This window comes from Betta splendens, chromosome 2, assembly GCF_900634795.4.
Source record: "Betta splendens chromosome 2, fBetSpl5.4, whole genome shotgun sequence".
Taxonomy (NCBI): domain Eukaryota; kingdom Metazoa; phylum Chordata; class Actinopteri; order Anabantiformes; family Osphronemidae; genus Betta; species Betta splendens.
In genome coordinates, this window is record NC_040882.2 from 11,306,863 (window position 1) to 11,329,163 (window position 22,301).

The 22,301-nt window shown below is 41.6% G+C and overlaps 1 protein-coding gene across 1 annotated transcript in view; it reads right to left on the reverse strand.

The window, feature by feature from the left end:
• Positions 1–22,301, reverse strand: part of LOC129603000 (NACHT, LRR and PYD domains-containing protein 12-like) — a 53,552-nt gene that overhangs the window by 7,535 nt on the left and 23,716 nt on the right. The window contains exons 7-9 of the mRNA XM_055502247.1: positions 1,209–1,382; positions 850–1,023; positions 579–752 (exon numbers count right to left, since the gene is read on the reverse strand). Of these exons, the coding sequence (XP_055358222.1) occupies positions 579–752; positions 850–1,023; positions 1,209–1,382 (522 nt within the window). The remainder of the gene's footprint in view (positions 1–578; positions 753–849; positions 1,024–1,208; positions 1,383–22,301) is intronic.

Sequence of the window (22,301 nt, forward strand, 5' to 3'; positions counted from 1 at the left end):
AAAAATTGTTACTTATCTATTATTATTATTATTATTATTATTATTATTATTATTATTATTATTATTATTATTATTATTATTATTATTATTATTATATTTGAATAAAAGGTGGCACATTCCAAATTATTCATACCTTTCTCAATAATCCATTTGGTGCAAAGGTTAGCGCGTCACGCTCCTGTCGCCCAGGTTGCACATTCAATCCCCCCAGAGGAGGGAGAGAGAACCCTGACAGGATAAGCTGAAGAGTGTTGTCTTCTCAATAATCAATAGAAAAGCCTTTGTTATCCTATAATTGCTGACCAGCCTTTTGTATGTCTCCACTAGTATTTTTGCCCATTCATCTTTTAACACCAGAATTCAGGTTGGAGGGTCTCCTGAATAAAAGATAACTAATGTTTCTTTTCACAGTAATGTCTCTTATACATCGTCTTATTGTCTTTTGAGAGAAGCCTGTGTCAATTCTTGTCAAAACAACTTGCTGGTTGAAAAAAAGTAACTTAGGAACAATAATTATAAGGAGTATAAATTATTTACTATAATAGATAAGTATTGTACGTAGATTAATGAATCCTGACCTGAGAGTCTCCAGTTTACAGTGAGGGCTGTTTAGTCCATCAGACAGTAGCTTCACTCCTGAATCCTGCAGGTTGTTGTTACTCAGGTCCAGTTCTCTTAGACTAGAGGACTGAGAGCTGAGAACTGAGGACAGAAATTCACAGCTTCTCTCTGACAGGTTACAGCCACTCAGTCTGATGAGGCAGTAATGTAGAAACCAACATGTGTTACAGTGTATAATGACATGAAATGTATCAAGAAAACAAACCATAATGTACTACTTTGTACAACCTGAGAGTCTCCAGTTGACAGTGAGGACTCTTCAGTCCATCACACAGTAGCTTCACTCCTGAATCCTGCAGGTTGTTCTTACTCAGGTCCAGTTCTCTCACACTAGAGGACTGAGAGCTGAGAACTGAGGACAGAGCTTCACAGCTTCTCTCTGTGAGTTCACAGTTATCCAGTCTGATGAAACAAAAATCGACATGATGTTGAGATTTTGAGTTTCCTTTTTATCCCTCTTATTGTTGACTCTAAAGTACAAAAACTACATAAATCAGTCAGAACAACAAAATGATCTCATGTATTGTAAAAAAAATAAAGCTATTCTTATTTTCTACATGTATGAAATCAAATGAACTCGTCCTGACCTGAGAGTCTTCAGTTTACAATGAGGACTCCTCAGTCCATCACACAGTAGCTTGACTCCTGAATACTGCAAATTGTTGTTACTCAGGTCCAGTTCAATCAGACTAGAAGACTGAGAGCTGAGAACTGAGGACAGAGCTTCACAGCTTCTCTCTGACAGGTTACAGTCACTCAGTCTGAATAGAAAACAAATGTCACTTTGTTATTTATCACCCCTGTGTAAAAAACAATAGACTATTGTTTAATAAAGAACACATCAAACATCCATATAGTACATACAGTGTTTTTTTAGAAGCCTTAACCACAGGCAGCAGTTTTAGTAGAGCCTCCTCTGATGCAGTATATGATGCAGTATATTTCTTTAAATCAAACACATCCAGATCTTCGTCTGATGACAGTAAGATGAAGACCAGAGCAGACCAATGTGCAGGAGACAGTTTATATCTGGAGCGATGTCCAGATCTTAGGTACTGTTGGATCTCCTCCACTAGAGAACAATCATTCATTTCATTCAGACAGTGGAACAGGTTGAAGCTTTTCTCTACAGAGGGAGACTCTGAGATCTTCTCTTTGATGTACTGAACTGTTTCCTGATTGGTCCAGGAGATACTTCCTGTGTTTCTCATCAGACCTTGAAGTAGAGTCTGATTAGTCCCTAGTGAAAGTCCGAGGAAAAAATAAAGAAATAAGTCTAAGTGTTCATTTGGACTCTGTAAGGCCTTGTCCACAACACTTTGGTAGAACAATGTTGATTGGTTTCCTAACCATTTAGAAAACCACGACTTTAATTGTTTCTGTGACAGCAGATTGACTCCAGAGCTGATGAAGGTTAGATGGACATGAAGAGCAGCCAGAAACTCCTGAACACTCAGATGGATGAAGCAGAACACCTTGTGCTGGTACAGTCCTCTCTCCTCTTTAAAGATCTGTGTGAACACTTCTGAGTAAACTGAGGCTGCTCTGATATCGATGCCACACTCTGTCAGGTCTGACTCATAGAAGATCAGGTTTCCTTTCTGCAGCTGCTCAAAAGCCAGTTTTCCCAGAGACTCAATCATCATCCTGCTCTCTGGACTCCAGTGTGGATCTGTCTCAGCTCCTCCATCATACTTGATGTTCTTCACTTTGGTCTGAACCACCAGGAAGTGGATGTACATCTCAGTCAGGGTCCTGGGCAGCTCTCCTCCCTCTCTGGTTTTCAACACATCCTCCAGAACCGTAGCAGTGATCCAGCAGAAGACTGGGATGTGGCACATGATGTGGAGGCTTCGCAACGTCTTGATGTGGGAGATGATTGTTGTTGCCTGCTGCTCATCTGTGAACCTCTTCCTGAAGTACTCGTCCTTCTGTGGGTCAGTGAACCCTCTGACCTCTGTCACCAGGTCAACACAGCCAGGAGGGATCTGATTGGCTGCTGCAGGTCGTGTGGTGATCCAGAGGCGAGCAGAGGGAAGCAGGTTCCCCCTGATCAGGTTTGTCAGCAGCACATCCACTGAGGTGGACTCTGTGACATCAGTCAGGGTTTTAGTCTTGTTGAAGTCCAGAGGAAGTCGACACTCATCCAGACCGTCCAAGATGAAAACAACCTGGAACTGTTCAAAGCTGCAGATTCCTGCTGCTTTGGTTTCAGTGAAGAAGTGATGAACAAGTTCCACCAAGCTGAACTTTTGCTCTTTCAGCACATTCAGCTCTCTGAAGGTGAATGGAAATATGAAGTGTATTTCCTGGTTGGCTTTGTCTTCAGCCCAGTCCAGAGTGAACTTCTGTGTTAGGACTGTTTTCCCAATTCCAGCCACTCCCTTTGTCATCACTGTCCTGATGGCTCCATCTCTTCCAGCTGAGCCTTTAAAGATGTCTTCTGGTCTGATGGTTGTTTCTGCTCTGACTTGTTTCCTGGAGGCTGTTTCAATCTGTCTGGCCTTATGTTCATTGTTGACCTCTCCAATCTCTCCCTCTGTGATGAAGAGCTCTGTGTAGATCTGGTTCAGAGGGGTTGGGTTTCCTGCTTTAGTGATGCCTTCAAACACACACTGGAACTTCTGCTTCAGTTGAGATTTAAGTTGACGCTGAGAAGCTGAAGTAAAAGATCCTGAATGATAATAATAAATATATGATTCATGACATTTTAAGTCTGCTCCACATTTAACAACTGAATTCACCAACAGTTTATTAAATGTGTGACTGTATCTGTGATGTTAAATGTAATAAATCCTCTTACTGCTCTGCAGACAGTCAGCCAGCTCCTCCTCCTTCATCCTCCTCAGGAAGTTCAGTGTGATCTTCAGAAATGCGTCTCTGCTGCTCCTCCTCTGCTCTTCATCCTCATCATCCTCCTCATCCTCCCTCTGACTCTCTAAGCATTCTGGGTAATCTGGACTCAGAACCTTTTGCATCTTCTTCAGCTCCTTCTTCACAAACATGGCAATGTTTTTCTCCAGGAGCTGGAACATAAACTATATAAATGACACAATCCAACTAAAACCATGGAGCCAAACTTCAGATCCATGTTGGACACACTGACAGTCCAGTGGTTTAAAAGGTGCAGCACAAGATTATTGTGAACACCTATTGTGTACCTATCAACAGTAGTAGTTTTACATGTACATACCATAAATATGGAGTCCAGGTGTGTTTGGTGCTGCTGGACAGACTGAGCACTGGAAACCTCTAAACTCTGCAGGTCCACTCTGTGGAGGAACCTTAAAGAATGAGTCACATGATGTGAGTCCACACACAGAGACACACACAAGGTCAAGGTCCATGAAGTGATGTTGGATGTGAGCAGTGAGTCAGAGACTCTCTGTAGTGGTGAAGGTTCACTGTCATAGTCAGTTGGTTCAGTCTCAGCAGCTCTGAACATAAATCTCTGTCTCCATCACTGAAAAGGCTGCAGTGTTGGAACAGTGAGGTACAGAGTCTGCTGGGATCAGACTGGTTGCACTGGGCAGCTCCCAGTGTAGATATGTTGGACTGTGAGTATGAAGCAGAACTGCTGCTCACATTAGGAACATTTACCTACTTTCTACATTCATTCATTGTGGCTGTGGTGCCAACACTGGGATCAACAGTCGTCTACATCAACAACATCACAATTAAATTCCTCCCAGTAGTAATACTTTCTACTGGAATGAAGATGCTTTAAGACATTTGACCAAAAGTATAATGTAGGTACGTCAATAAACAGAACTGAATGATCACAGTTAAACATTTGTATCAGGTGCATCATTTGAGTCAGCACTTCATTCGAGGAGGAGCAACCCCTGACCTTCTATAAGATCAAAGCCTTAGCTACTGGTGATGGAAATTTCATTGATGATCAAAGTGTTTGCAGGAAAAACAGTGAATGACGCTTCTTCACATTACATCAGATTGATTGAAACTGACAACAACTCACTCTGGGTCTGACAGAAGCCTAAAACTTATGTCAAAATCCATAAAGTCATTGCTCTTCAAGGACACACAGCTGGGTTCAGGTTCAGATCCATTTTCAGCAGATTTTTGTCTCTGTTGGGACCTGATAAAAAAAGGTGACTTAGGTGACGTGAACATTTTCAGTAAAAGTTTCTTTCATAAATGACCAATAATAGAAAATATGTGATGATGAAATGATAAATAGTGTCTGTGATTTGGAGACATAATCGGTCAAGTGGTCTCAGTCATCTCACCTCTGAGCTTTGTTCTGGCTCTCATGGTCCCCACACAGACTGGTTTTAGAAGGAGGGGTTTCCTCCTCTCTGTCCTCACACTGATCCATGCTGCTGAATTCACTCTTTCTACCTTCATCGGGAGAAGAAACAAAAAGCATTCATCTGTATATCAATTCAAATCCTCCCTTCTTCATTAGTCCTGTACCAGTATCAGCTGCTCCTCCACTGATTGTCTCTTTTTCTATGGTTCATATCAGGTTCAGCTGGATGCATTCACTGGGAGGCAGAGGAACTAGACTAGGTCACTAGATGGAGATACATGTATGAAGAAAGTGTTATTCTTAGAACCTTTATTATGTAATAAGTTATTTAAACCTGTCCTGACCAAACCTAAGGTCATACAGTATCATACCAAGGTATCCAGTATCCAGAGATAAATCGTACAATAACAAGTAATAAGTTGTTGTTGTTGTTGTTGTTATTATTCAATTTTTTTTCAGCATTACAGCATTCTGACTTGTAATGTAGTGTTTACAATCTTTTACGATGACAATCCAGTTACAAGTAAAGGAGCTTTTCTATAACCCACCACAGCCATGATATTTTTCATCATGTCCGTATACTGTTAAGAATAGTGACTAAAAACAGGGCTACCCCTAAATTTTATGTTTTATTTGCATGCATTTTATTTGCATACACTGCTACAGTAACAGTTAGTTGGGTTTAATTGGACAGACAATAACTAACAACAGTTATTGTTAATATTATCAAAACATAAAATAACGACACAGCAAAATAAACCAAAGGCTACGGCTGGAAAGCAAGCAGGAACAGATTTTCCCAATAATTTCTCTGTGTACTCTGTAAACAAGATAAGAAATGTAGGTTATTTTTTTAGTTATAGGTTAATTTCTAATTCAATTCTTATCAAGACTAAAATAACTATATAACCAAACTATATAATAACAACTAATAGTTATAGATACATAATGTATAATATATATACATTTATTTGTCTCTAATCTGACATTTTACAGCTCTTTTAACAAACAGATTGAGAGATGTATGAACAAATATGTTTTCTTATTATATTATCTGGATGTCATTCACAAACAACAGAAAACACAGAAGTGTAAGCAGGGCAACAGACAGAATTAAGAGGATGTGACAGAGACATATATATTGCTCTTCTCTCTTCATCAACATCATATATCATTCAGATCAACTCTCCATCTACTGTACTGTTTAACAGTAGATGGAGATTAACCTTTAACACTATGATTCTTCACAGTTTGTGTTGCTGCTGATGCACACATGAGAAGGCAATGCCATCTTTACTTTTTTACAAGTTTACAAAACTGATAGTGTATGTGGCTTTGAAACAACGACTAATTAAAACACATCAGGATTTAAACCAAATCCAACTAGAAAACACAACAAATGTTTCTGCAGCTACAACAAATCCCACTTGAGACTCATCAAACCAGTCAAGCTGCAATAACTCAGCTTTTTCCCCATCCACGTCTTCACACTGCAGCTTCTTCTGTTTTTTTGTGTCTATGAAAATATGTAGTGTGACTGGTTGGACTGAGTCTCAGTGTTGCACAGCTTTATTTCCTGGTCATTTCTGCGAAACCTTCAAAGCTGTTGTATTTTAAATGCACAGTGGTCAATTTAAACCAAGAAACTCTGACATTGTATAAAGTCTTCAGGGTGTTACTGTAATTATTATAAAATAAAGAACAAAACAATTCATTGTATACACATTATGTAGAATATAAATACAATAAAGTCAAATAAGATATTAAATAATTATAAAAAGCAGTAATAAGTGTTTAATACTAAGTTTAATACTAAGGTAGATGAACACACTATGTTGTTATTTTGAATAACTGTATGATGTAAACAACTTTACTTATTTAATAACTGTTCTATTTCAAAAAATTATTTCTAAGATGAAGTTACGTAAACTTCCATATTTAGTCATTGAACAGTAAATAATGATTCCAAATGTAAATATAACTTACAGCAGTGGTGCTGACAACAGACACTCTGGATCCTGGTTCTTCTCACAGATTAAAGAGTCAGTGGAGCTGAAGGTGAGCTGGGTCACTGCTGCTGGGAACACTGGTACCAACCCACTAAGATCAGGAGTGAGCTGTGTCACTTTGGTAAAACCTGAAGGTTCACTTCAGTAGAACAAGTGTTCTCTGGGTTTTTGTCTCTTAACTGTTGGAGATGAACTGAAACCAACTGACTGGAATGTGGACCTGACTAAACTGGTTTCATGACTAAGGAAACCGAACATCATGACAGTGAAGCCACAGCTACATGTATTCAAATTCTAAACATTACAAAATAGAGGTGGCTGATACATCAGTTGCAATCAACCAGTAGATTACGACTGTAGTGAGGGTTGATCTTGTGTCTTAAAAAAATCTGATTTAGATTATCACCTGGTTTGCTTACAATACAGTTAAGGATTGAATGACAGTCTGAAACCATGTTTAAACTTCTGGATTCATAGTGGCTTATAGTGTTACATCCAACTGAAGCGGACTATCTAGTTTATAGTCAGAGCTCATGTTATTCTGAAGCACCTCTTTGTGAAGAACAAGAAAATGAATATTCATATTTTCTTTTGCTTCATATGGTTAAACCTGAATGTTCACTTCAGTAGAACAAACGTTCTCTGGATTTTTGGCTTTTAATTGTTGGAGATGAGCTGTGACCAACTCACTGGAATGTGGACCTGGCTGAACTGATTTAATGACTAATGAACCAAACATCATGACAAAAAAGCCACAGCTGCATGTATTTAAACTGTAAACATTAAAATAGAGGTGGCTGATACATCAATTGCAATCAACCAGTAGATTATGGCTTGGATTGAGAATTGAGTGACAGTCTGAAACCACTTATGTTTAAACTTTAATTTATAGTGATTTATAGTGTTAGACCCAACTGAATCAGACTAGTATTGAACCCAAATGCAAGTGACAGCAGGCAACATTTACACAGGCTATATTTGTGACATGCACAGGATTACTAACACAAGGAACTAAGGATTACAGCAAGCAGGACAGAATATTGAAACCAAACAATGAAAAAAAACCAAAGTGACTGCAAGTCAGCAGGAACGCCTGAGCTAATAAGGAAACAAATAATATTTAAATTCAACAGAACAGAAACAGAACAGAACAGAAAACACTACACAACCTTTTCCTTAAAGTGGTCTTATTCCTACAAATTCGGGTCCTCTACCACAAGCCTGGGAGGTAGTGGGATGGGACTGCTCCCTTCTGGGGGCGCCTTAAGGAGCAGGACTGTTCGTCCTTCCATTCAGGGTGAGTTCCATCTGCTTATTCATTTGTGTCACCAGGCGCCCATGGGAAGGACCCAATGTAAAATGTAAAAAGTCAGAGGTTTAATTATGTCTTGGTCCCACAAATGCTGTAAATGTTAGTTCATGTATACAAGACAATCTGGCAACTGACACTGAGGTGAGTACTGGAGCTTAAAGGGGACCGATAGAGAGAGAGAATAGCACAACAACAACAACAAGCAACAACAGAGCACTGGCAGGATGGTTGGATCCGCAGCTGCCCATCACAGACACATAGCTCTGAGTCCGATGATACCTGTAGGTGAGGACAGAGTGGGGGAGAGTGAGAGAGCAGGGGAGAAGCACAACAGGAGGACACCGAACATAAGTGGGACACCGAGGGGAGGAGGGGGTCATGTTCGACACCAGGAGGACACTTAACGTGCAGGTTAGGAGGAGGGGGGTGGGGGTCAAGCAAGACCCCAGGAGGACACCGGATGTAAGCGGGTCCAAAGGTTGGAGGATGGGGAATTCCCAGGTTGGTGTGTGTGCATGCATGTGTGTGTGTGTGTGTGTGTGATTACAAAGCCCTGACGTTGTTGTTTCCAAGTTGGAAGATTTCCCAGAGAAATTCCCAGGTTGGAGGAAGTTGGATGAACTGGGGACCGGTCCCGAGATGATTCAAGAAAGACAAAATACCCAAATTCAAATGCTTTGCTTAAATTTATTAATTATTTTTCTTTTACATATTAAAATTTGTTTGTAAATAGTGTTACTACACTGACAACAACAAAAACAACAACCTGCGTAGAGTATAAAACGCACACAGATTATTATTATTATTATTTTATTTTCTAATTTTTCAAACATAAGTTTGTGTAAGAATGTTCAGTTAAGTATTGCACCTAACCAGCACATGACGACTTTGTTGGATAAGAAATAGCACAAAGGCAAAATTTTTCCATTACATTCCCCCCTTTTGATTACACAATAATCAAACACTAAAATAATAAAAATTGTCCAACATTGCATTTTGTAATAATAACGGCCCTTACAAATGAAACAGTGAGTGTATTAAGTCATCAAGATTCACAAATACACCTTCAAATAAAATGCAAGTTGTTACAGACAAGGGTCAAACTGGACTGGACAATATTCTAACACACTGTTATGGGAAAAATTGTCTCTTCCTTATTTTTATGTGTCTTCCTTATTTCTATGCATTTCTATGCAGTTATTATACGATTTATGACTTATGTTCTGCAATTAATATCTTATGTTTTGTCTTACTGTATGCATTTGACATTTCACCTAGATTGTTCAATGGTTGTCTCTGCCTGATAGACTCTCAACTCTAGCTCCCAAACCCAAGGTCGGGGAGTTGTGTCTCTGTCTGTTGAGACTTGGTGCTCCTTTCTCACAGATAGTTGGACGTCAGCAATGTAGGTGTGAGAAAGTAAAAAATCTTCACACACACTGCGACAGGGAGGAGATGGTGCATGTAATTTGATTGGGTTAGAAAGACATTCCACCTTAGTCGGACAGAGAAGCTAAAAGGCAGAAGCAACTTTAGGATCGTGGGCTCTTTGCATCACACCTTCGTGGTGTGTGCACTGATCTCCCCAGCTGGTTTTTGGTTTGTTGATGTGCACGATCAACATCCATGCTTTTTTTTGCTTTCCCCATTATTTTTATTTTCTTTATTATTTCAATAAATCGCACAAAAAGGACAACTCTCTCTCATCTACTTCTTTATGGAAAATTTCCACCACACACACACTCACCACGAGTGGGAAACAGGCTACAATGGCCACCAAACTGAACTGGGAGGACCCAAATGCACGACCCATAGACAGGACTGACAAATAATGATTTAATATATTAAACATACAGACAGAGGACAATACGAACTAAGGACGCTGCGTATGCAGGATAAGCCAGAAAACAAAACATGCAAACTAACACATAAAACTCACAGGTAAACTAAAGATCGCTGCAGAGCAGGAAACTAAATAACTATCCTAAAACACAAAACATGCAAACAACAGTATTTAACGTAATCAGCGAACAAACACACAAACCTGGACAGAGCACGATGGCACGGTAACGATTAACAAGTAACACATAACGAGTAACACGTAATGCACCAACAAAGACTGTGCACAAACTGAGACCTTAAATACAAGACAAGACAGGTGAACCCAATCAAACTTAATACAGGAAACACAAGACAGGAAACAAGGACACAAAACCAAAAGGGTGAAACCAGGCTGCCCCTGGTGGCGTGGAAGCCGAGTCACAACACAAGTAACTTAGGGACAAAAGGTTGGGAGCTGTTTTTGGTGGGTAATTGTACTAGAATAACCTCTGTACAGTATAAGCATGTGAAGAAAATAAGCCAATAATCATATTTGTAGCAGATTATATTTTGTGATCCGATAGCCTAAGGCCATCGTCAAAGTCATTAAGTGAATTAGAGTCGGGGTTTCTGAACATAGTGCATTGTGTCATTTGATACAAGAGAGTTGCTGAGGTCGCACGCATGATTAGACCTTTAACCAGTAGGATAACTTTCAGATCTTTAATTGTAGATTTGCGTCTAGAATGAATAAGAGAATCAGGGATTTAACCAGAATGATGATGCATATTTCCGCTTGTGTTGTCTTTCATCTGTAGATGAAGGATAAAAACTAATTGTAGCAGTGAATAAAGTGATTGTGACCAAATTAAACACCAAGTCAACTTTAGGATATTTAAACTCAGTGTTGTTGTGAAAATGTCTCATTCAAAAATAGTGTGTAAAGTTACATGGAAACATCAATAAAGGCAATAAAAGGCAATAATCCAAGTAACATAAAATTAAGTTTAGCACAACAAGGTTACAATCGATGTCTGTAACAATCTGCTTCTTCCTGTTGAACAGTAGTGTTAGATTGTTTCCAACCTGTGTGTTGAAGTATTGACAGTTCTTTGGGGTTCTTCAGGTTGTGATCAGCTGATCACAGAGACACTTGGGATTTGTTATCACCGCCAGGTTTCCTCCCAATGTCGTCTGAGTCACTGTCACTCCGTGATGTGAAGAGTCTACACGTCGTCCAGCGTCGGCAACTCAAGGCTGCTCGTGTGTGTGTTTTCTCAGGAGCGTGTGTGTAGATGTATGGTCTGATAGTGTGATTCACCGGCGCAGCTTCAGGCGGCGCTTGGCTCGCACCTTTAGCTGAACGGTCAACGCAGCCTCGCCTCAGTGCGTGTGTGAGCACAGCGAGGGTCGTCCTTCTCAGTTCTTTTCTTTAGTGGTGGTTTTCTCCGTGGGATGTAGATGGAGGGTCGTCTGTTGGGTCCGGGACCTTCCTGAAGTAGATGGAGTGGATCCAAGTTGCTCTCTCTGCGATCTTCACAGCCATGTGGGTCGTCAGAGGGACCTGGAAGGGGCCTCGCCATCGTTTGGAGTCCCAGTGCTTCCTCCTGAACTCCTTAACGATCACCCAGTGCCCTGGTTGGATGGTGTAGTGGTCCTGTCGCCTGTTTTCTCCTGTTGGGAAATCTGAATTGTGGGGAGAAAAAGTGTTTGGGCGGCACAGCTGCCATCAGGCCCAAACCAGACTCCATGGCTACAGGTGGAACCATTCGTCTGCCAGAGTCTGCGTTCCTGTGAGGTAGAAAATGTTTAAAGCACAGGAACATGAGGAAGGAGAGGATAGAGAGAGTTAGAGAGAGGAAATGAGGATCAGGAGAGGGAGGGGTTGTCGGGCAGCGACTTTCGCAGCAGTGTCTGCAGCTACATGTCGGCACAAACAATGTTGTCACTGATGATGTGAGTCGGACAGTTACAAACAGCATTAGCTGTAGGCAGCAGGACAGCGTCCAGCAAAGCAGTAACCTTATCATGATGTAAGATAGGTTTACAATCAGACTGTAAAAGCTTCCTATGCTTCCACAGAGCGTCTGTGGAGTCTGTGTGGATGGTAATAGACTCTCCTTCTGCTAGTTTACTACCTTCAGTCAACGCGATCAACTCTGCAGCCTGAGCAGAATAGTGTCTTAGCAAAGAGCCAGACTTCAAGACGGCCTCTTGATAGTAACGTTCAGCATGTTGAGCAAGATGGTGTTGCATCTAAACCATCGGGCTGTGGAAAGATGTGATGTTTTCTATTCGAAAAGAATCAAAGTCACAGCATGAGGACAAAAGAACAGAAGTCGTACAACCTGATTTCTCATCCACTGTTTGAGTGAAAGGTCACATAGGTTCAGATCAGGAAGACCCAAAGTAGGAGCAGACTGAAGAGCAAGCTTGAGGTAGGTGAACGTTGTTCAGCCTCAGACATCCACGTGAGAGAAGAATTGGATGATGAATATGTCTGCATCAGAACCCTGAGTGGGGCCTTAAAACAGTAAAGTTAGGAATCAAGTTCCTACAATAAGAACAAAGATCTAGAAAAGACATGAGCTGTTTATACGTGCACGGTTTAGGCAGGTTTCAAATTGCTTTAACTCTGTTGGGTGAGATGGATTTGCCATCAGCTGTAATTACAATGACCCAAATAAATCATGTGAAATCATAACTCTTCAAACTTTTCATCAGGACCAGAGGACACATGTGCTGTACAGGACAGGTCAGATGCGTCTCTGGAGGTCGTATCACATGGAAACAAGCTGTGATGCAGCCTGTGTGAGGGCCTCAGTTACAGCCCCCCCTCAGCAGCCAATGATAAGAGCACAGCTGAGCTGAAGTTACATTAACAAAAGAGGGATTATTTAGAATGTCTGTAGATGTGACCTGCACTCTGTCTGGAGTGGAAATCAATCAAATACCTAAACTACACGAGATCTCTTCCTAGAAATTTAACTGGGCCTAAGTTTGAAAGCAAAAATAAATCTCAAGGTGTCTTGCTGTCAGATGTTGCACAAGACAGTGAAAGAATAAGTTTTTATTTAATAGTCTGGTATGTACAGTAATTATTATTACTTCTCTCTAATAGTCGTCTTCCCTTTAATAGTCATTGATAGTCTGTTTCAGTCTTCCTATAGTCTGGTTTTGTTTTTGTTTTGTTTTCCTATAGTCTGGTTTTGGTTTTGTTTTTTTTTTGTTTTTTTTTCTACAGTCTGGCCAGACAAACCTATATTGTGCACAAATCTTTTTAGAAGGAGGATTTTATTACTGAAGTTGTTGTAAATTGAAATAGTTTAAACCCATCAGACTGCAAAGTCATGCAGCAGTTGTCATTTAGCTGTTTGTCATCATTTTAAAATCACTCTGTGGGATTTTTTTTAACAAAAAGCGATTCTTCATTGCGAGCAGATAAGCATGAACATGAATTTGAGCGTGTATCAGCTGTAAGCGTGTTTCTTCATTGCGTGTATGAATGTGTGTGTGTGTTTGCGGTACCGCCTTGTACGTCACATGAAAAGGAACCGTCACCTTCCTCCTTCCCCAACCATCAGTCTGATGTGAGCGCCAGTGGGTGAAGCCTTTCAATGGGACAGTTGTTCCTCGATAACAGGCCTTTCCTGGATCCTCAGATGCAGCTCTTTTGGATCAATCACGTCTGAAGCCTCTCCTGTTGTTTCAACCAGTGTCTGTATCAGAGCACGTCTTCTCACTCTGCTGTTGCTCTGTCCTTGTTTTCCTTTGCTGATTGTCATAAGCAGGTGTCTGTGTCAGACACACATGCTTGTAGTAGCTGGTTCATCTGATGAGCCCAGAACGTGATGGCTGCAGACGTTGTGGGAGTTGGTGAGACCTCCATGCTGTGGTCTGTGTCCTCCAGCTGCTGTGGTGTCAGAGCTTCCACCCTGTTCTGGTTGTTGGTCAGGTGCTTCTTCTCCTTCGGTTCTTCTGCTGAGAGAGAGTTGGCCTTTTGTGCGATTTATTGAAATAATAAAGAAAATAAAATATTGGGGAAAGCAAATGAAAAGCATGGATGTCCATCGTGCACATCAACAAACCAAAAACCAGCTGGGAGATCAGTGCACACACCACGAAGGTGTGATGCAAAGAGCCCACGAGCTTCCAAGACGAGATGCATTCGCTTGAACAGCCTTGGGTCTGGTGGGGAGTCAGATAGGATGGAGCCAGAGTCCGGGTGTAAAAGACAAACATATATCATAAATAATTAGTCAGTCAAATGGAACATTTAGATGTTTAGACTTGATGTATGACAGGGCGCAAGAGATTAGTTGTTTGTGTAAGAATGTTCAGTATTGCTCTTAACCAGCACATAACGACTGTGTTGGATAAGAAATAGCACAAAGACACAATTTTTCCATTACAACATCAGGAGTCAGCAGATCAACAACGCATTAATGCATCAGCTTGTTGGTTTTACATGTGCTTATTACTCACGATAAATGTTAACGTTTTTTACTGAATGAAAACGAAAATAACTCATAACACATAAACCACTTTGACCACTTCTAAGGTGGTCAAATTAAACAGTTACTGTAAACCAGTAAGACATAGTCAATGTGTTCTTTAAACGGAAGCTGCAACGTTATACTTTACCGTAATGACATTTACCACAATATCTGCAGAAAAACAAAATTTTATTACACAGGCAACACAGTGGATTTGGAACTCGCTCTGCGCCGTAAACACGGCGTCTGATGTTGATTCAGTCGATAAGCAAACTTCACATCCCATCCCCTACTACGTATTGGCACAGAGACATTAACATATTGTCTCCACTAGGTCAATAGGTGTAAAATACTTTAGCTCCGAGACAAAGAAAAAGCTCCATGGGAGATCGGGCAGCGTGATCACTGCACCTACGTAGCTGTGAGACGCCAAAACCTTTTACTTGATTTTTTTTAAACGCTCTTCTTATGGTATTTCACACTTGTAGAGAATATTATATAATAAAAATAAATTGTAATAAACTCTCTCTGTGGTATGCCAGAACGCCAGGAGTCAGCAGATTGTTCTGCATATACTGATTCTGCATGAGTAATAAGGACTGTTTTACACTTATTCAGCCGAAGACAAAACTCAAAAGAGAGACACCCATCAAATTTTAACAAATGTTCAATAAAAATATAAACAGAAAACGTTTGAAAGCATTTCCGTTTTATATTCCGTTTATTTCGTTATTACTCCTTTCACCTGTACCACATAAAGTCATTGCAGAGCTACAGCCGTGTTCCTACAAAGTTAACCAGCTGTTTATTTCATTATTCCCTCTTTCATGTCCGTCTGGTGAATGGAAGTGGGCGGGGCCATCCACGTCCCAGAGCAGGGACACTGGGGGAAGGTGGAACGCGCATCAACACGCAGGACAAAGATCTGCGTTTCTCTGCTGCTACAGCCTCGCTGCGTTGGGTTGTTAGTCTCCCTTTCACCTGTACCATATGAAATGTGTTCCTACAAAGTAGATCAGCTGCTTTCAGAATCAGAATCGTTTTTATTCCCCAGGTTTGAACAGGGCAAACATTATTTTTATTTTATACAAAAAAAATTAAAACGTTCACATGTGATTTGCCCGCTTTTATGTAGACGAACATGAAAGAGGGAATAACGAAATAAACAGCTGCTTAACTTCATAGGAACATGGCTGTAGGTTTGCAATGACTTGTGGTACAAGTGAAAGGAGTAATAACGAAATATAAAACGGAAACGCTTTCAAGCGTTTTCTGTTTATATTTTTTCTGCACATTTGTTATCTTTCTTGTAATTTTTAGCATTTGCATTTACATGTTGTATATGGATAACGAAATTAACAAAATCTACGTTTGAAAAAACTGTGAAGAGTTCCGTGTCTACATGAAAGCGGGCAGAACAACATCCGTCTATGACTCACTGCCGAAAGTGGCTGGTGAACCTTTTGGGAACATGGCTGTAGCTCTGATAAATAATACAGGCAGCCTATCATGTATGCGAAAATATAAAAATGTTCAGTAATTACAACTTCTGCTTCCACCGGGATTCGAACCTAGGGTAAAAAATTGACACATCAAGGCTGTTAACAATAAACAAACCATTACACCACGGGGGCGTTGTTACCTAATTCTACATAATGTCATGATCCGGTCCTAGTTCCTGTTTCATCCAGATCACATATGTTTCCTGTTATCTCCGGTTTATCAAGCACACCTGTCAGTAGTTAGTAATCACATCCAGTATTTAAGCACCACCTCAACCAGCAGTCAGACGCCAGATTGTTGCGTTTCCGTACCACTTTCCAGCGTTTCCAGTAATGCTTTCCTTGTTTATAGTTCCCGTTTGTACCTGACCGCCGATAACTGCCTGCACCTTGACTGCTTGACCTACGCCTGGAGATTTTACTTAAGTGTTTGACCGTCTGACCTCGATCTAGAGATGGCGAAATCGAAGCCTTATGAATCACTGAGCAACTATGACACAGTTGGGCTGAAATCGACACATTACCCGAAACCATCATGACACAGTCAGTACAACGACATCTGCTGGTTGTGTGTGAGAACTGCTTGAGCAGACTGACCATCAAACCCTCGCTGATACGTGGTTGTTCAGGATCACAGTCTGTGTTTTATTGTAAAATAAAACTTATTTAATCAAAGGTGTGTAATTGTGTTTCTCTCTGGATAATAATGTATAAGTAGCCTTGATGTGGCAAACATGTTTGATGTCCGATGTTATTAGAGCTGTATTTGGTGCTTCTGCAACTCTGTTTATTACTACATTGAGGAGACATGTTTGTCAGTTAGTTTAATCAAAGACCTTTTATTTCATTTTATTTTTCTACAGAACATGACTTTAATCACATTCTCACCACCTCTCCAGCTTTGGAGAAGAGCCGTTTGCACGACACTGATGTCTGACTAATAAATATATGATATTAGAATTGCGACTTGTCAAAATGTAGTTTTAGTTTTTAATTACATTTTGAACTTGTCATAAATACAGATATCTGTAAGGTAAAACGTGTCTACCTTATATATCTATCATCTTATAGATCACCTCCGGACCGCTTGCCACGTTTATAAAGCTCTGACATATTAAAACAACCGTCCGTTCAAACTGCACTTAAGCCGCTCGGCAGTCACGTGACGTATCGACACCTCTCGCTCTCCTTTGGTCACGTGATTCGGAACGCGCTCGAGATTCTGCTTGACGACACTTCCGTTTCAAAAGATCGACGCTGAGTCGAGTGGGAGGTCTCGAGTTGGACACCTCTACCTCGATCTAGTCTACTCCTTGTCTGTACCTCTGCCGAGCTCACTAGTTGCCGAACCATTGCCTGCCCCCGGAACAGAGTTTTGCCTGCTCCTTTTGTGCCTTAGCCTGAGAACTATCATGTATGACCTGGATTGCCCTGACTACGTGTAAAATAAAGACTGTTTGATAATTCATCACCGTGTCCGTTACACGTCTGCCCCCATCAGCCCATGTGTCAGGCTTCCTGCCGAAGCCTGACACATGAGTATAGAACAGCGTCATAAAGGCCAGTGTAGGGGCTGATCGCCACCTATAGGCCAAAAAGACGTAACACAACTCCAACGCGCTAAAAACCAGGTGATACCGCGCTGCAAATGAAGGCAGTTTGCCGTAAAGGCTGACACCTTTAAGTGCTACGACTGTATAGGTTTGTATGAGTAAGTGCACATACCTTAACACTATTATTGGTATTAGTATTAATCTCCAAGTTAAACCACAGTACAACAGTTGTTTAGTTATGAATGTGTTAGCCTAAGGTACATCCCTGCTTCTTATTTATTTTGCACCAATTGTTTACTTAACAGATTAGCTTGGTTTCAGCAGCTGGTTGCACCCCTACCCTCCCTCCCGCACACACACCCCGAAGCAGAAACGTAACCTGTCCACCAACACAGCAACATCACACATATTTTGGATTAGCTAAAAAAAACCTTAAATAAACTATTAATCAAGAAAAGTATATATTTTTTATATATACCCCTCTTGTTAAAGCAAAGCTGTCCATCACAATATGGCATTCAGCGTAATATATGCTGCTTGTTAAACTGCTAATATAAACTCATTTTTACATGTTTTTTTCTTTCTCGTTCTGCTGCTGTGTCAAAATAATTTTTCCATAACAGGGTCTTCAGCTGCATCTTATATTTTGCCGTATTTGTCTGTAATTAGGTGCCAATGTGGGAACGGTGAATGCCTACAGAGGCATGGTGGGACAGCAACTGTTGCTGTCAAGATTTTGCATGTGTTTATTACTTTTATTAATTAAATTAAATTAAAATTTTGATCATTCTTACCTCAAGACGCCTGAACCAGTTGCCAAACCTACTGTCATGTATGGATGATGATCCAGGACTGGAGCCAGTATGATTGAATGTGTATTCATTACAGAACACATTTCATATACAGTATATCAGACAATTACACATGCGTGGAATTAATCTGTGTCTCCGAAATTAAACAATTTTAGAACAGATAGATTTTACTATTTACAGATTAATCATAACGTGCCTGGGAACTCTCGTTTACAAACATAGTTTTGGTTCTAAATACATATTGACCTAATATATTTTTAATTGCTTTTAGTACGGTGTATGATATATCAAGTGCTAATATATAACTAATAGAAATGTAGTTATTGTTTTTTTCTTCATAAATTTGACAGTACTATGTCTGTGTGTATCTCAAGTTGTTGCAGGTATCTAGCCTAGAAGTCTTGTCAGCTGGTGCTGGGGACTTCTAGGGCGAAGAGTCCAAGTCATCCCACCTTCCCTGGTCTTGACCAGGGCAGTGTTTCTTGAGGGACCAGGCACCTATGTTGGACTTAGACCAACTAAATTATTGTTTACCTCAACAAAAAGTTGAAATATTATAAATACATTTTATACATTTGTTTGTTTTCCCTCATGAAAATAGTTCTGTGAAACAGCAATAGTCAAAGCCAACTTCATTGTCAACAATGCACCAGCACTATAATGCTGGATAAGTTATCTTCACAGTTCAATGTGCAGACCACAAAATGAACGGGTAGGATTCATAGTTATGTTGAAAGCATAGTTTCTGGAGTGGAACAGGTATAGTCATGGGCAGTTGGCTGGGGAGATGTGAGGATCTTTTTTGTATTCATCACATTTTGGAAGACATCGGAAGCAGTGCAGCTGCTGTACAGATGGAGGATGCAGCTGTTTTCCTTGACACCACTCGAGAAGGTATAAAGAATAGAATAGCAGATTAATTAAATGTCCAGTATTTCCTATTTATCTCACAACCTTCACAAACGTAAACAATATATAGAGGTAGTTAGATCAGTTGTAATGGTGTTTGGAGCAAACACGTTTTCAACTTAGCTTTTATAGTGCTGGTTTGTTAAATCTTGGCATGACATTAATGACCTCCTTACTGTCAGGTTGCTCAAATTATGCTCAGAGGGCTGGTAGGACAGGGATGTTTACAAGGTCCTCCATAGAACAACCTGAGTCCAGCAGGACTTTATTGAAGATTCTCTCCATCAGCTTTTCCACATAATCTGCACCATAGAATTACAAATTACCTGTCAAAAGACTAAAATATCAAAATAAGTTGACCAAGTGCATACAGAGTAAATATATAGACAATAGTATAGATCAGAATATGAATACTATTGAAATGTGAAATGCAAAATCTGTCAAATAAAACTGCCTATTGGCCAACAAATTATCATACTGCTGTTAAATGTACATACCTTTGCTCCTGAGGTGAGCAACAACTCTTCTACAAGATGTGTGCCCACAGCCTGCAGTGGAGTTAGTTTGAGAAAAAACCTCCTCGCGTTTCGGTAGCTGGCATGTGTCAGCCTGTATAAAATATAAAAAAAAACATTGTCACAGTTACAGCTACAGTAGCTGACTAGATAAGCAACACATATGAGAAGACAGCAATAACATACATGTTAGACTTAGATAGAACTGGCCATAACCCAAATTCATAGGTCTACTTGGGCTACGACATACACACGACAGACTCGGTAGTAATTAGAAACACAGCTGACTCTCACAACTTACTATCGCAGCCAACCAAGAAGTTTGAAGATAGAGGGAAATCCGATTTCGCCTAGGGTGTCACTGGTTTAAATACCCCTGGGGCAGTGGTCACTGCAGGGCGGAGAAATGAGCTCAACCAGTGGTGAAGAGCTCCTCCTCTTCGGATCAGGAATCAAACTATTTGATTTGGATCGCTCCTAAATCTGGGATTACTAAGCTTTCCTCTTTTCATCAAGCTCAGAGTTCCATCACACCATAACACAATACACGTGTAACGATCACTTTGACACTCAAATAAGCAGAGAAGTCAGAATGGTTAAACATCAATATTAAATGCCTAGAATATTAAGGTCTTTTACGTGGTCCCTTAAAATGCTGTAACAAATGAAATTGTTACAAACACCAAGACCAGACAGGACAGAACCCAAAAGCAGTAAACAGGTGAGGATGGCAGAATACAAAACGATATATTTATTATACTACACAAAACAAAGGGTCACTACAGAGTAGGCAAAAGGTACATAAACTAAACTGAGGCGCACTGTGAAGCAGGACCAAACAAACTAGGCAGAGGAATAATACAAAACAAAAGCCACTATCAAACAAAACTAGGACACAATATATCGCTGCACTGAGTAGCCAAATAAGAAGTAACAGGGCTGTTCACGATCCAAACTAAACACAAAACCAACCGTCATACAGGAAGCCAGATGCAAACTGAGAGTCCACCATAACACACTGACAACTGGAGGGGTCTCCATCCTCCATTTAAATAGTCCCCCAGTTAATGATGTTCCGGAAGGAAACAGTTACTCAGTGCCGCCCTCTGAGGTTGGGAGGAGACTCACAACAGAGCCCCTCCCCCAACGGTCGTCCCCCGGCGACCTAGGAAGGTTCCGCAGGATGGTTCCGATGAAAGTCCCTGATGAGATCCTTGTCCAAGATGAACCTCGGCGCCACCCACTGCCGGTGTTCGGGGCCATAGCCCTCCCACTCCACCAGGTACTGGAGCCCCCTGCCCCGCCGTCTGGAGCGCAGCAACTCCTGCACCGTATAAGCCAAACCCCCGTCGATAACCCGGGCGGGCGGAGGGCGGTCGGAGGCGGGCGCCAGATCACAGTCCACCACCGGCTTCAAACAAGACACATGAAAGACCGGATGCACGCGCAGAGAGGGAGGGAGGGCGAGTCTCATCGCCGCAGGGTTGACCACCCTGGTCACCTCAAACGGCCCTATGAACCTGGGGGCCAATTTCCGCTTCGCACCCTTCAGCTGCAGGTTCGAGGTGGAAAGCCAGACCTTGTCCCCGACTCGATACTCCGGAGCTGGAGACCGACGGCGGTTAGCCCATATGGCCGCTCTCGTCTGGCCGCGGAGAAGGAAGTCCCGGGTCCTGGTCCAAACCGCCTTGCACCGCCGGATGAAGGCTCCCACCGACCCGTCCAGCCCTTGGACCTGCTGAGAGGGAAACAACGGGGGCTGATAGCCATAGCCAGCCTCAAAAGGAGAACATCCCAGCGCCTGGGAAGGAAGGGTATTATGAGCATATTCGACCCAAGGAAGCTGCCGGACCCAAGAGGCCGGCCTGGTGGACGACATACACCGCAGCATAGTCTCCACGTCCTGATTCTTGCGCTCCATCTGTCCATTAGTTTGAGGATGGAAACCAGAAGACAAGCTGGCGGAGACACCCAGCGCTGCACAAAAATCCCGCCAAACAGCTGCGACAAACTGCGGACCGCGATCAGACAGAATGTCCTCTGGAATGCCATGTACACGGAACACATGGACAATTAGTAGCTCTGCCGTCTCCTTGGCCGTGGGCAACTTGGTCAGTGGAACGAGGTGGATGAGCTTGGAGAAGCGATCCACAATGGTAAGTATGACGGTCTTACCCTCAGACGGTGGCAAACCTGACACAAAGTCAATTGAGATGTGTGACCACGGCCGGTACGGCACTGGCAGTGGACGCAACAGCCCTGCGGGTGCACGATGTGGCGTCTTGTTCCTCGCGCACACGCCGCACGCTGCCACATAACGTCGAACGTCCAGTCTCATTGAAGGCCACCAGTAACGCTGCAAGACCAGCACCAGCGTCCGGGACCCCCCCGGATGACATGCCAGCCGCGAATCATGGCCCCAGCGTAGAACCTGGGTGCGCAGAGGAGGCGGGACAAACAAGCAACGAGGAGGACAGC